Here is a 16,070-nt window from a genome sequence, read left to right as displayed (position 1 = left end):
AATGACCCTCACACCGTGCATACGGGATTTCATGCATGACATTGTCGAATGGAGACTCCAGCTACCAGACGCTTCGTGACAAGTGAATGATTTCCATTTTGATGTTTTTCTCATCCTATTCACTTTCACCTGCTTTTTTTCCCCTGGACTGATCAACTGCAGCTTGTTTTTGTCTGCCTTGTTTGATGTGCCATTTGATATTCATCAGAATCTGATGGCAAGAGAAATTCTTTATTTGGACACAAATCAAATGTATTAGGAATTGTACAATGGATATTTTTCAGAGAAAATGAAGGTATGATCTGAGCCAAAGCCAAGACACATAGTAAGGTGGCATCATTCAGCCAGACTCCTGTATTAAGTACAGTCTTAATCGAGAAAAAGATCGACCGCATTTGTTGACTGTTGCATAATTCTAGGCTGAAACCAGGGACATCAACACTGAAGAAAAAAAATCTTCTTTCATTCATTCATTCATTCATGTGTCTTTATGTCGGCATTCTATAGAATAAATGAGTTTTGGAGAGAAAGCAACACCGACAGAGGAAAGGATTATGAATGAATCAGTGGTAGAGACCAGTAGTAGCGGTGTGCATAGAAGAGGATTAATGGAGGCATTAAAAAAAGAGAACAGTCTAGACTTGATTCACGAGTGGCTCAGCCTTTTAAATATATTCCATTAATTCACAATTCTCTAGAAACATTCTCATGTTTTTGCTGACTATTCATGTCTTCATCAAGGCCTTAAAAGCCCAAGGAAATCAGGATTCCTGTGAAGTTCAGATGCTCCACATAAGACATAATCAGTTACACAAGATTTGATCATGTATCTGTGTTTTTATCCACATTTTTGTTCTCTATCTTAGATTTTCTCTCTCTTTTGCACCAGCCTTTTTCCTGCTTGCCATGATTGTGGTTTGCAGGTCTGACTAGGTCAGAGAGCAGGTGCTGCTGTGCTGAAGTCTGCTGCCCCAATGAGCAAAGCAGGCAACCCACAGAGACGCACCACCTACCTCATCTCCCTCACTCTGGTGAAGGTTGAGGCTGTGCCAGAGGATGTAGCGGGGGCCCAAGTACAGAAGGCACCTCTCCCAGGGAGAGAAGGGAGTCCTGAGGAAGAGGAGGCGAGCAAGGCCACTGAAAAGGAGGAAGGACCTGTATGTGCAGAAGTGGTGGGAGAAGAGAACACAGAGTCGGAGGAAGTGGAACAGGTGCAGGTGAAGCATGGCAGCCCCATTCAGAGCAGGGCAAAGCCTGAGAGGAGAGAAACTCATGGATGCCAAAAAGACATTGCATTAATTGGTAAAAGCAAAGAAGCTCCTTTTGTTCATCCACCTGTCAAAGACCCAATCAAAGTGTATGGAGGGACTTACTCGGAGGGAGGGGTGCGCAGAGAGGGACCCCGCTCAGATGGATTGCGCCCTAGGACAGAGCTCTACAGGGAGCCACCCATGCTATTCCTAAAGGGCGAGAATGGAGCTGACCTGAACAGTCGTTCACGTTGCAGCCTCCCCTTCTCTGTCCCACCGCAGGTCAGCCAGCGTCCTGAAGTCCTGATGAGGTCACATGCAGGGGGCGACTCTGCGTGCTGGTGGGAACTGAGAGAGGCCAATCAGAGCATATTCAACTCTGCTAAGACTTTGGACCGCAAGGACAACCGTTTCGGGGACCAGTCCCCCATAATGGCAGCTGCAACTCTCGGGCCTTACAGGGCATCCTGGGCCGACAGTGACGGTAAGGGCACGCTCATCCGCCCCGGGGCTCCCATCGGTGGAGGATTTACAGGTATGATGACAAGGGACAGCCCTCAAGGGGAGAGGCTTAAGACGGTTTCCGCTTCCCTGCCTGCACCTCCTGCCACCCATGTGTCCAAGCCTCAAAGAAAAGGTAAGAGCCGCACCCTGGACAACAGTGACCTACATTCTCTCTCCGAGGACCTGAAGAAAGGGAAGGAAGGCCAGGGAGGAACAATGCAGCGGGCTCCGGCTCGTGACCGCAAGATGCTCAAGTTCATTAGTGGAATTTTCACCAAAAGTACTGCTGTGCCACCTAGCATCAATGCTGCACCCCCCCTCTATACAGCTGTGGAGAGGGGGTCTAGTGAGGAGGAAGGTAAGACCCCCTGATCTCTTTAAACACACACACACACACACACACATGCAGGCATGTGCACACACACAGAGACCAACATTTATGTTAGGCTTTCCTGAAATAAAAATATTACATTTATGATAGGCCTACTTATTCATACCAACTTTTCTGCTCACATGATCTCATACATTTTGGCTCTATATACTGTATTTCTTCTAGAGGCTAGAATGAATTTAAGCAATTTGCTGACCCAAAGTGCTACACATAACTACCAAAATAAAGGAAACACCAAGATTTAATGTCATGATAGAGCTTTTGGCCTCATGAGCCAGCAGCACAGCTATCTGAATCTCTGTAGAAGAGATGCAACACTTCTTTCATGAGAAATTGGGGTGTTTGGTTGATATTGGTGGAAAACACTGTCACAGATGCTGCTTCAGAATATCCTGTAAATGTTCAGTTGGGTTGAAATCTAGCGACTAAGAAGACTGTATGATGAAGGTGATCAATCAGAATTGCATATTTATTTACTTAATTACCTAATATTCAATTATCAGGTGCATCGAGTGCATGAAGCAGAAAATATATTTATTAAAATGATTGCATGCTTAATTTCATGCAAAGTGGATTTGCATTTGGTCATACTTGTAAAATAAATGAAGAGTTGTGTCTTACACAAGCACACTTTAGCAGCAGGCATTGGCTTTGCTTTAAGAGAAATGGTTAAGGTTAATGTGAGGAGGTGGTAATTTAATACTTCAGTATCGTGGATGGGTAACCATGTGCCATGGAAAGCCAAGTGTATTCAGTTTTTCATTCCAACTGAACACTAGCTGACTTCACCGAAAACCTGCAGACTCTTGGCCCTCCATGGTTGCCCCTCCCTGCCTGACACCAGTGTTGGGTATCTTTTTCTGTCTTTTGAGATGTTTGGTAGAACGTTTCTACATATTCATTACTGCCCAGGGCTCTCAATGTATCTGAAAATGTACTTTTAAGAGCTCGAAAATCCACAGAAATAACTACATTTGATGAAAATGCCATGATAATCTGAAAACTGTGACAGAGACTGTGACAGTGACTTCACAATCAGACCACACAAGCAACAAGATGAGACGACTTCGAAAATACTATGATTTCACTCTATCATGGCACAATGGGCAAACATAACTGAGATTCAATCGATCACTAAATTTGCTATGAAAAAGTATAATAGGTGTGAAGCTACTCGATTGTGAAAATAGCAGCAGTGAAGATAAAGCCAAATCATCAGGTACCTTGCTGGCAGACTCTTGTCTCCGAAGTAAAATCAACAAGTGACAAAGCTCCTAGACCTACAAGACGTCTGCTGGAGAGTGAATGGAAGCTTAGTTAGCTAAAAAACAAAACTGTTGCAAAACTGGCTACAATTTAACATTGTGACTGGCTGCACATTGATAAACAATAAAACCGGTTGCAAATAGGAAGATGTGGGCTTCAATTATCTTCACTGAGAGTTTTCCAGTTCCAACCTTAGCTCTCATGCTGCACAGTGACATTCATGTCCATTCTTTGCATATTCTTTAACTTTGACCAGCATTTGATTCTAAAATCTTACTGAAGGTATTTGAATGGTGAAGAAATTCAATAACTGCATTGGTAAAATGCTATCAGCTATTGTACAGAAAGCATGCTGCTTTCAACATTTTCACTATGTATATATATGTATTTTTGTATTGCTAAGCAGTTCCCCCAACCATGAAAACCAAATCAATGGAAATGAGTTAAGCCTTAGTTAAAAGGTAGGAAAGCACTGGATGAAATATTTAGGCGTCTCTATTACGATACAATACAACTTTATTAATCCTTAATCTTTATTAATATATTCTTAGGAATATCATATGTGGATATGTGACAGAGGATGTAGCATTGGAGTAAGCTCTGAATAATTTGTCAGGAGTAAGTGGGACATGAATAATTAAGGTTGGGGATACACAGAGCTGTGTTCATCTGAGGAGTGGGAGAGAGGGAAAGTGCCACTTCCTGCTCTGTGCATGGAGTTAATCAGCCTACAAATGGAGCCTATTCATTCACTGACTCTATATTGTGTTTAGGTGTTGCAGAGCAGCATACTCAACAGAAATGCAGAAATGTGAACTATTAATTCTGGCATATAATTCCAGTATTAAGGCCTTGACAGATTAACATTATTGATGAAATTCAATTCAGAAAATATTTTTCAGCCTTCTCTGTATGTGTGAAACACTCGCTGGCGCATTTTCAGCATCATGTGTGTGCAACTGGACATCATCTATCTATGTCTCTCACACACTGCTGTATCCATGAGACCATTTATTGTATAGAGACCCAGGCAGGAGGCTTCTGGAAAATGGAGTTGCCATGGCAACAGCAAGCCGTGAGAGATGCTATTTGGTCTGTGGTGTGACGCTGTTGATCGAGGGGAGTGTGGGCGTGGGGATTGCCCAAAGATGGGGATGGGGGAGAGTCGCAAGGTTTAAAGTTAGAATCCCTCTCCCCCAAGAGACAAACGAAGCTGTGGCTCTGGCCTGGTGGAGGTGTGGCCAGGACACAGCGCAGCAAGGCGGGTGCACAGTGTCACCCAATAGCTTCGGTGTGAGAGCACCCGCGGTGTCTCTGTAACGGTATTGTTTCAACGCTGTTGGACTTTACTTGGCTCTTCCATGGTGTTACCCAGAGTGTGAGCTTGGGTGCATGTGTCCATACTGCCATACATTTGTTTGTCTTTGGTTCAGCTCCGCCCAAGGAATCTATCTGCAAGGAAGCTTTGTATTTACCTCTCACATCTGCAGATACCTTCTTCATGTCTGTTCGTGTCTGTGTGTATTTGTCCATTTATCAAGATATCTTTGCAGCTATTCTAGAGAGAGCCATGACACTAAAACCAGAATGCTAAGTGAGGCCATACTGCAAAAATATCAACCTCAACAAGTAATTTAATCTACTACTGAGTCTTAAAATCTTAAAATCTGTCGATTGAGGTAATTAGATAATTTCACTTGTTTCCAGTGTAAATTCTTGTGAATAAAGTGAAAATTTCTTGATACCAGTGGAGTAGAAAATTTCTGAAACAAGTGGAATTATGCCAACCTATGCCCCACAGGTTGGCATTTTCTTTTAAGGCAAGACAAAATAAGATTTTAAGACTGAATATTGATCTATTTTTTTTTTTCTTTGAAGTGAATGGGACAGAAATGACCTTTCCCTAATTGTCTTCAAGGGCGAGCTACTGAATAATAATAATGATAAATAAAAAACAAGCGTTTCAAGCTTTGTAACACTATGGGTCCATAGATTTGATGCACATGCAGCTAACCTTGCTGTATCTCTCTCTACCACTTTTTTGCATTTTTTGTGATATAACTATATAAGTCTTATTTTGCCTATCAGCACCAGACCTGGTACATGGTCAATTAACCAGCACATCTGGAGAAACATTATGGTCATAATTAGCCAATTAACTGGAAATTTGGTCATAATTCCACAACAATTTCTCCAGTTATCATGAAACTGAGTTCCATAAGGCACCATGGCAACAAAGTCAGCAGAGAGCCTGAACCAAACCTTGGAACATTGAAATACAGCTCTTCACCCCTTACATTCATTAAATGGCAACAGATAATTTTACGAATTGGTATAAGAGTTAGTTTGCCTATTTATGGACATGACTGTTTATGTCTGCCTTACCCTCTAACTTCATATACTGCAGCTGACAGTTATCCTTTTCCAAAGAGCTTTGTCCTTTTTGGTTGTTACCTTCTAGTGAGGATATAAACTTAACTATTTAACTCAATCTAACCATAATCTCACTATAGGTCTTATTTGTAAATCTAACCTCAATAAGATGCAAAAAAAGACACAAAAATTGGGATTGATTTTAGAAAATCAAACTTTTGACTTTGTGCCTTGACCAGAAAGTGAAAACTCTCCTTTCCCCCTTTTCCACGAGATTTCTGAGAAATTAGTAAATCATTTTGCAATGTAGATGACCACAGGACAATCAGTGAATGAGCAGCAGATATTCCCTATCCCCAGGTACGGAGCAGCGGAGAGATGATTTTATCGGTGTGCTCGCTGTCCTGGCTGCTGAAGCATGTTGTGCTCGGATGCCACTGACACTCCACACTCTACATTCAGGAATCCAGCCAGGCCTGGGCAGACATCATTACAGTACCGATCTTATTTTTCATTAATATCAATGATTCCCTCCTCCTTCTCTTCTCTCTTTCTCTCCTTCTTTTTATTTTGGGTCCAGCTGCATGTGCCAGCAGTCAAGAATGGACCATCAGCCAAACTGTACAAGAACTTCACCTGGTAAGTGAAGAAGTAAGACACCGCCATCACAAATACTTAAGTGGAATTTGTTGGTAACTCTATTTGTGTGTGTGTGTGTGTGTGTGTGTGTTGTCCAGGGTGTTTTGGGAGGTCTGTGCAGTGGGAAGTCTGCTCTGGTTCACAGACACATGACTGGGAGTTACCTGCCCCTGGAGAACGCTGATGGTTTGTTTCAAAATGTCTCCATCCACAGACACGCACCATTTCTGTGTTTTTCTGTGACTCTGTTAGTACACAGCTGTCAATAATGACTCTGGCTTGTTCCTGTGTCTGCCAGGGCGCCAGTATATTAAGGAGGTGCTGGTTGACGGACAGAGCCACCTGTTGGTAATCAGAGAAGAAACAGGACTCCCAGGTGCTCAGGTGGGTCGGGACTTGAAGGAACCTGCACAATGTGTACAACTAAACTTCACATGACCTATTCTTATCGGCCTACTCTCATGTAGCCATATCTTCCTATAAGCACTACTCCTCTCATCTCCTCCTTTCTCTCTTCTCCCATCCCCTCTCTCCAGTTTGCAAGCTGGGTGGATGCAGTCATCTTGGTCTTCAGTTTGGAAAACGAAGCCAGCTTCCAGGAAGTTTACAGAATCTACAACCAGCTGGGCATCCACCGGCCCATTACTGAGATACCTTTCATAGTAGTGGGCACTCAGGGTAAGACACACACATAAATACAACCGTGCTTTCATTCAAGTATTCGTTGATAGAGGTGAACTGTAGTTGTATTTGTGATTTGTGTGTTATCTAGATAAGATCAGCAGCAGCAACCCTAGAGTGATAGACGATGCCAGGGCCAGACAACTCTGCTCTGACGTGCGGCGCTGCACTTACTATGAAACCTGCGCTACGTACGGCCTCAACGTGAACAGAGTCTTCACTGATGGTATGTCTCCCATTCAAAGCCAGACCAGAAAACACATCATCAAAGGTAATGTTGATGTCAGTAGACAGAACAGAAGCAGAAGAAGATGCAGATACAGAGAGGTGATGTCTTTTAGGCTCATGTTATATTTTCTGTACCACAGCTGCTCAGAAGATCATGGCAGCCAAGAAGCAAGCTGCTCTACTGGCTTCTTGTAAGTCCCTCCCTAACTCTCCCAGTCATTCCGGAGGCTCCACCCCAGTGTCGGGAGTCTTTCCAGGACAGGTAAAACTGTCAGTGACCAGCTGTTCTACACTGTCAGAAAAAACATTTTGTCTGTACCTTTTTTTGAGAGAGTGTATTGTGTGTTTTAGTTGATCTGTCAGGCTATTTATAACGTGCATGCTGTTGTTGCCAAACTGATCTCCCTGTTCTGTTCAACTGTTATCTCCCCTCCCCTCCCCCTTCCTTGGTCCCCCTCTTTTCCTTCTCTAGGCCAGTAATGGCGGTCAGAGCAGCGACTATTCCTCTTCCCTTCCCTCCACTCCCGTCATTAGTCATAAAGAGATCTGCAGAACAGCAAGAGGGGAGCGGCAGGACAGTGCCACCCCTGGGTCTGTCCGCAGCGCCCCTCGCAGACGCACGTCCCGCTTTACAGTATGTACCACTCCATTACCATCCACACCGCTCTTCTTCTTGTTTTTTTGTCTCTGATCTGTTTGATGATTACTCTTCCTCTGCTCTACATCTAGGGCCGGAGAGGCAGTGACTCAAACAGAAGGAGTGCAGACTGTAAGGGGGATCTGGGCAGCGGACGCTCCATTCCCATTAAACAGGTAGGTCACAGACCTCTAATAGACACTAACATGATGTATTTAAGCCTCTGCAGTGGACATCACACCAGCACTCACTTTAAATTAGACGTGTAAAGACAATTTAATTTTGTGGAATGATGAAATATTCTCATCCCCCATATTGGCCAGATGAATAGATTGTGGGGGTTTTTTGGCAGCCAGTGCCGCTGGCTTCTGTAATCATGCTGCCAAAATGTGTGAGATAGATATACAGGAAATTAGACAGGAAGCCTCACTCTTCTCTTTTGTCACCTCCACCAGAGCATCTTGCTGAAGCGCAGTGGGAACTCACTCAACAAGGAGTGGAAGAAGAAATATGTCACACTGTCCAACGATGGCATGCTTTCCTATCACTCCAGTGTCAATGTGAGTCAGTGTGTTGACAGCTGCCAGAATGCTGTACAGCAGCATGCTGTTTACAGCTTCAGTAAACACCAGTGGTGACTGGCGGTTGGTTGTAATGGCTGACGTTTGTCTTGGCAGGACTACATGCTGAATGCCCCGGGGAAAGAGATGGACCTGCTGCGGGTGACGGTGAAGGTGCCGGGGAAGCGGCCGCCTCGCGCTGTGCCTGCCTGTGGGCCGCCTGTCGGGCTCAATGGGCGGGTCAAAGACGTGCAGGGACCCGAGGGTGTCAGCCCAGGTCAACCAATACACATCATGCCTTTTGCATTCTACACCATGATGGGGAATTTTACTTTATGTTCCCTCAAAAAAACGCTTTCTCCTGTGAAACATTTGTATAATAGAATTAATCAAACCAGCACTTTTCCCTAAGTCTCTGCATAAGCATCACACCAATTTATACATATACTATTTATAAATCTAACCACCATTTCCCAACCACCCTACAATCAGTCTTCACACAGACTTTTTAAACAAAATTACATGATGATATCCTCTATTAGATGTGTTATGACTGAATATAGTTGACGACAACAATCATATTTAGGCACGACGTAAACTGGTGGCTTGGTGGAAAGACCAGTTAGTCCGCACTACAGTAAATACATTGCATTTCCAAAGTCCTTTGGGAGGTCATGCTATGACAGAATGAACAAAATTTTGCAAGGGAATGCAAAACCTTTGCGAGCGAACAAGAGAGCATCCTCAGGGAATTCAAAAGTTTTGCAAGGGTGTGTGAAAGAACAAAAGTAATCCCCTTCAATGTCTCTTCTGGGACTTCTGCTCTATTACTTTGTGTCTGTTATTTTTCTGGTGTTCATACAGAATTGGGATGAACCACTGATCAGTGCAAAAGCAATGTTTAATTTTAATGCTTGTCTCAATTAGTATGAATAAACACATATTTGCTGTCATCTCTCCAGTCCCTGTGAGTGCCAGCAGCCTCCTGCAAGTGGAGGAAATGGAAGGACTGGGTGGAGCACTATTCCTAAGGAGTAATAGAGGGGTGCAGCGATGCCCCTCCACACTCTCTAACCACGCACAAAGTGTTGGTGAGAAAATGTGTTTTGTGAACATATTGATTGTAATTTGACACAATATATCTCTGTAAATGTACAGCATTCATTTTGAATATTTCCTGTGATTTTGCCACCAGACTCTGCAGTTGAGGGCGTGTCCAGCTCCTCCTCCACTAAAGACGTTGGCTCCGCCTCCCCAGTGACGGACAGGAAGAAGCACCGCAGAAAGAAGAGCATGAACCAGAAAGGAGATGCAACCATTGGTCAAGCAGATGGTAAAGCTAAGTCTGATTGATGACATTACAATAAGCTCCTTTCATCGTTCCATAATAATAAGTACATAATAATGAAGGCAATAATGCTAATAATAATATGCTAATAATATTGATATGATGTTAAAAGGCATCATTGAAGGTTGATAGAAAATGAATGTGAAGAAATGGTTTTGCCTTGTATCACTTTTATGCATTTTCCCTTGATCTGCCTCTGCTTTCTCTCTCTCTCTCTCTCTCTCTCTCTCTCTCTCTCTCTCTCTCTCTTCTTTGCTTTTCTGGGACGTTTGCTCTTGTCCCCTGTAGCCAAGCGCAAAATGTGGAAACTAAAAAGCTTTGGTAGCTTAAGAAACATAAACAAGACAGGTAATGCTGTTCTGTCAGCCTACGCTCTTCAAACTCTCACTGACCCTGTGCAAATCTGTCAATCTGTCTGCTTGTCTTCTGTGTTTTCTTGTCACATCGGATACATTACATCCTGTAATATATGACACTGCTGACAAGCATGGCTGAATTAAACCATATCATCTCCATTAGTTCATTGACATTCTTCTAGATGCATCTTAATTTATTTTACCTTTAAGTATGCATGATCATTCTCAGCAAAGTTTGAGTATTTCATTTCAGCTATACAAATAATAAATGTAATAAGCAATACCCCATTCTGTGTGTATACTGACTACAAAACAGCTCTCTGACTTGAATATGACTAGGAACAACAAGGTTATTATGATTATTATGATGATTATTATTATTGTGAGTATGATTATTATTATTGTTATCATTATTAATAATAATAACCATAATAATAATCACAATAATCACAATAATCATAATAATAATAATAATATAGAGTTAGGGTCAAGTTTTGTTTTTACATCTAATTGAACCCTTTACTTACACAATCTATAAAAGGACTTATTTATAATCTTAGTTATTTCTAATTGCTGTCAGACATGAATGTTTAACTCTACCACTACAAGCAAAGAGAAAAGTGTCATTTAAGTTGCTAATTTCTGAATCTGCATGACTGCATTAGCTTTTTAGATTTTTTTAAATGTAACATTTAAAGCAGGCATGGCTTGGTTTATTATATTAAACTTTTAAGTGATGTTGCAGATCTACAGACTGTTCCAGAGGCTAGATGAAATTAATTGGCACTGACTGTGCATTTGTAATTAGCTAATTTTTGGTTTATGAAGGTGCAATATATACCAGAGCCTCCCCCCATGCCTTTTGTAATTTTGGCATCTAAAATGATCTGTTACTATGCAATTAAAATACTATTACTGAATGTTCAGATGTCTGAAATATGTTGAAATCACTGGGCAACACAAATCCATCCACACACATCATCCTGTATGGTCTAATAATTTGCAGCTGAAATGCCTTTAATTACATCCATAAACAAGGATATTGAAACAATTGTGCTGCATATATTTGTCCATTGTCTGTTTTGGTAGACTGGTCAGTTCAGATGTCTGCACTTTGGGAAAAATACTTTTTTTTGTAGCTCTGTAAGCGCTGCTTAGAGATCCACCACCTGTCAACTCTGAATCCTGTCTGTCTCTTCAGCTGTAGTCTACCTGTGCCTATGACACAAACCTGTTCATGTTTTTCTCTGTCAGATGAAGATAATTTTGACTTCCTAATTGTGTCAAGCACGGGCCAGACATGGCACTTTGAAGCCCAGAGTATGGAGGAGAGAGACTCTTGGGTCCAAGCCATCGAGAGCCAGATCCTGGCCAGCCTGCAGCTGTGTGAGAGCAGCAAAAACAAGGCAAGGAAGCTCAAACAGTGCACACTGCACAGGCAGCATATACACTATGATTTACTGTGTTAGACGAAAAGATTATTCATGATCATTCCTAATTACTCTCTCTTGTAAAACATTACGAGTACTTGTGTGAATGCTTGTGTGTGTGTGTGTGTGTGTGTGTGTGTGTGTATGTGTGTGTGATATAGTCAAAATAAAGGAAATGCCAACCTAACTGTCCTCCTTGAAGGGTTGTATTGGTTCTGTACTGGACTGGGGATGAAATCAGTCCAATAATCTCTAATTATTAGAACGGCTACTAATATAACTATTCTGAATGATCACCTCAATCCCATCATGCATTTCTAATGGCAATGGTATGTTCCAGGATATCAACCACCTATCATGAAGCCATGAATGGCCCCTACATGATAATGATCTTATCTATATGCCACAGCCTTTTTACTGGAAGATTCTGAAATCACAATCCTTATGTTATTTATTTATTTATTTATTTGAGTGCAGTACTTTACCCTTACATCATTGCAGAGCTTGCATCACTGAGGGAAGTCTGTATGGTCTTTCCTTTATTTTGACCCTGTATGTGTTCCACAGGCTCGCAGGAACAGCCAGAGTGAAGCGGTGGCTCTGCAGGCGATCCGTAACGCAAAGGGCAACAACTTCTGTGTTGACTGTGAAGCTCCGAGTTAGTGACACACTCCAACTGTATTTCTCTTCTTCACATGCTATTTAGTCATACTTTCACACATGTTCATATCTGTGTTTTTATTTCCACGTGATCAATCTCTTCTTATTTCAACCCAAAGTACCCTTATGCGTTGCTTTCAATTTTTCCTTTTCCTTTGATGCTGATATTTGAATTAACCAAGTCAAGTTTAAGTCAAACATAGTCGAAAAACAAAAAGAACAAGTCTTGTGGTTCAAAACAGCTGATACAAAATCAGTACTACTTGTTCATCTTTTCATAGAGTAAAGTGTTATTTGTACTTTGTTCACTTTTAATATTTACCAAAATAACCCTTTCTGCTTTGGAATTAACCAAAATATTTTTTGGGCAACAGTCAAACACTCAGTAGTTATTGTAATTATTTGCTAACTCTGTCTTGGTAAAACTAAAATATTCACTGAAAAAAGGTTTAGACTTCAGTTTCATCATGCATGTAGTTAGTGACACTGAGACTAATGGATTGAGTGACCACTCATGTTTATGTTAACGCAGGTTAGATTTTCCCCAGTTCTGTTGCTGGGATTGTTGGGTCAATTCTATACCTGAAAATATGCTATGGCTACTAGAAACAGTCTTTGTAGGGAGACTTATCTTTGTGTTTCCTATAGTGACCGTATCCTATACATGCATATATTTCGCCAACAGGAATGAGTATTGTATTTTTGAGGACTATTGTTTTCATCCGGGTTAATTGTTTATGTGGCGATTTTTAAAATGCTTATCATTATAACTTTATAATATTTATTTTCCTATTTTTTTCCTCAAAAAGATTAAACTGAATAAAAAGAGATCAATTGCTGAATATTGTACACTCTTTGGAACATTTTGAAGAGCCAGACTTTTGAGGGAAGATGAAATTTGGCGCACAGGCCCACAGTTGACAGCCTTGCTTTAGAACGTGCCCAGACAGAATTTCACACAATAAAAGACAGTTTTCTGGCACGGCACTGCCAAACTGGCAACTTTTTCAACTGGCTAGTATATGTTCACATTTGGATGCTTTGCACCAAGGACTGCATACAAAAACAAATTAAAACCAGGAATCTGCCAACTACTGTATATACACGTAGTCTATTTTAAATCGAACTGACTGCCTGACCCTGGATCTGTGTGCCCTCCCTCTCCAAGATCCAACCTGGGCCAGTCTAAACCTGGGCGCTCTCATATGCATCGAGTGTTCTGGGATCCACAGAAACCTGGGGACCCACCTGTCACGTGTTCGCTCCCTGGACCTCGATGACCTGCCACGAGAGCTCACGCTGGTTCTCAGTGCCATTGGCAACCACATGGCCAACAGCATCTGGGAGGGGCGCACACTGGGCCACCATAAGCCAACACCTGATGCCACACGGTAAGGGCAGGGGGACACGTAGGCATAAGGGGTGACACTGTTTTTGTGAAATGTGTTATGTGTATTAGCTACATACCTAGACCTTATGTGTCTGAGACTGCAGTCTAGAAAAATATTGTTGAAAATGTTATACCGATCATTCACCTCCTTGTATTCACTCATACTATTCCCACTGTTTCCCTGGCTCTACTTTGCTGGTCCAGAGAGGAGCGGGAGTCGTGGATTAGGGCCAAATATGAGCAGAGGCTGTTTGTGGCGCCGTTTCCTCCTCCCACCCCTAGTGAGGGGTCAGACATCACGCTATCTGGCCGTCTTGTGTTGGCAGTGATGGAGCACAACCTCCCCAGACTGCTCCTCCTCCTGGCCCACTGCACCAAGGAGGACATTAACACCCCGGTCAGCCTGGCACTCACCTCCAGGTCCCCCTTGGCGCCCCGACTCCCCAGCTCTGCCCTGCACGCTGCCTGTCAGCAGGCTGATGTGGTCATGACACAGCTGCTTGTCTGGGTATGTTTCTATCCCTCTCCTCATCGTTTGTTACAGCTGCTTGTGATGTAGGAGGTCAACAAAACATCCCCACTAAGGGTCCCATTCATATCAAAATGTAAACAAAATGCTACAACCACCACAGAGATCTATTCACAGAACTATTCACAGTGAATGTACAGTATTTTCAAGCTATGAAATACATATATATATTTTAAATCATGTCAGTGAAACATTGGATCAGAGTTAAACAGTGTGTTGAGTTATGCAAAAATATTTACCCGTAAGCCTTACTTGTCAAGGCTGTTTGTATACCCACAATTAACAGTATGGTGAAATGAAATCAACAGTATGGTGAAAGTGGCAATCAAGATAACTGAGCAGACCGTCCTAACTGATTGATATGTGTGAAAGGCCCGACACAAAGCCTAGAGAATCCCCTAGTGGGGAGAGTCAGTCCTATCAGGCCAAATCAAATAGATGTTCTCATTTATCCCATATATGGTAAATCTGCCTTCAAAGTGTAATAGAGGATCATTACATAATGTAAAATAAATTCTAATTTAATCATTTCTATTTTCTTCTCTCGTTGCCTGCAGTATGGTGGTGATGTTCGGTATCGAGATGCACAGGGACAGACGGCCCTGGCACTGGCACGCAATGCTGGCAGTCAGGAGTGTGTTGACATCTTGCTCCAGTACGGATGCCCAAATGAACCGGCCCCCTCCATCGCCACAACAGCCAGCTTCGCAGTAGCCGCGACACCCAGCTTCTCTGTTGCCATGACGCCGAGCCTATCGGTTGCCACGACACTCAAGATCTCCCACAAGAGCAGCGCCACCAGCTTGAGTTACAGCAGCTCGAGAAGAGCAGTGTCATAATCAAAACGTGGTGTGGTATAGTGTGTGTGTGTGTGGGTGTGTGTCCACCGGTATTGAACAGGTCGCTTTGCCCTCATAGTGTCTACTGTAAAGTACCCATACACTCACGCTTGGACACAGTCACAGGCCGGCAGGACTGATGAACAAGCTGCCAAATCTCTCACCTCTAAAGCCAGATAATGAGTTTGTAAAGGGTGTGTGTGTGTGTGACAGGGATGAGGCTACTCAGTACGCCACCGGTCCCCACTGATACTGACACAGACATACTCAGTTTGCTAGAATGGATTAACCATAACTATGAGGGAAATGCTCCTGACAAAACTGTGTAATCACCACCATCCCTGTTCTACGCTTCATAAGACAGACAAAGAAACTGACATCCAGATGCCCCAACAGCCAAATTCGGTAGGAACTTATTGTACTGCACACCAACTGATATGATTCATGATTCATCATCTATCTGAGCCTAGAGCCTTTAAGTAAAGAAGTGCAATAATTTTACTGTTTTGAGAGATGGATGTTTCTATCTTCAAGGCTGGGTCTGTCTCTATCCGCTTGAAATCCCAATGTTAAAGACATCAAAGTTTATCACCTTTATTGACAAAAAATATCAGTTACAAATTCAAAGTGCATAGACTGTGTTATGATCAACACAACCAGTCATGTGTTTAAATAATGCTGTGTAAGTGAATTTAGAAAAAAAAAAAAAGTCTCCAATGGCTGGGAAGGGGAGGATATTTTAAAGATTATAGAAAATAACTGTACAGAAATGAATTGATAAAACACTACTACTATAACTATGAAAATTTAAAAGTGCTTCATTTTCAAGATTGTTATTGTATGATTTGTACAGTTGGTTCTGTGTATAATACTCAAAGGGTTACCCTATAGCTGTTCAGAGATTTACAACTTCTTGGTTAGGTTTTCCTTTGATAGCCAGATGATTATTCTTCTTAAAAAATCTCTTCGACATCAAAGACAGAGATTTA

At 42.2% G+C, this 16,070-nt stretch overlaps 1 protein-coding gene across 1 annotated transcript; it reads left to right on the top strand.

Moving 5' to 3' along the window:
- Positions 1 to 974: 974 nt before the first annotated feature.
- On the top strand, positions 975 to 15,081 carry LOC139667500 (arf-GAP with GTPase, ANK repeat and PH domain-containing protein 1-like). Its single transcript, XM_071546976.1, has 19 exons — positions 975 to 2,112; positions 6,365 to 6,423; positions 6,522 to 6,609; positions 6,722 to 6,807; positions 6,960 to 7,101; positions 7,196 to 7,330; positions 7,473 to 7,594; positions 7,805 to 7,966; positions 8,062 to 8,145; positions 8,425 to 8,529; positions 8,647 to 8,806; positions 9,492 to 9,620; positions 9,725 to 9,862; positions 10,166 to 10,225; positions 11,488 to 11,639; positions 12,231 to 12,321; positions 13,492 to 13,714; positions 13,918 to 14,221; positions 14,800 to 15,081. The coding sequence occupies exons 1-19, from the start codon at positions 975 to 977 to the stop codon at positions 15,079 to 15,081; spliced, it is 3,660 nt and encodes a 1,219-aa protein (XP_071403077.1).
- The last annotated feature ends 989 nt before the right edge of the window (positions 15,082 to 16,070 follow it).

Source organism: Centroberyx affinis, unplaced genomic scaffold, assembly GCF_046629955.1.
Source record: "Centroberyx affinis isolate AG114_WGS23_722 - 3 ecotype Tasmania unplaced genomic scaffold, CSIRO-AGI_Caff_v1 ptg005578l_1, whole genome shotgun sequence".
NCBI lineage: Eukaryota > Metazoa > Chordata > Actinopteri > Beryciformes > Berycidae > Centroberyx > Centroberyx affinis.
Note: the sequence above shows the minus strand (reverse complement) of the source record. Positions and strands in the feature narration are given on the sequence as shown.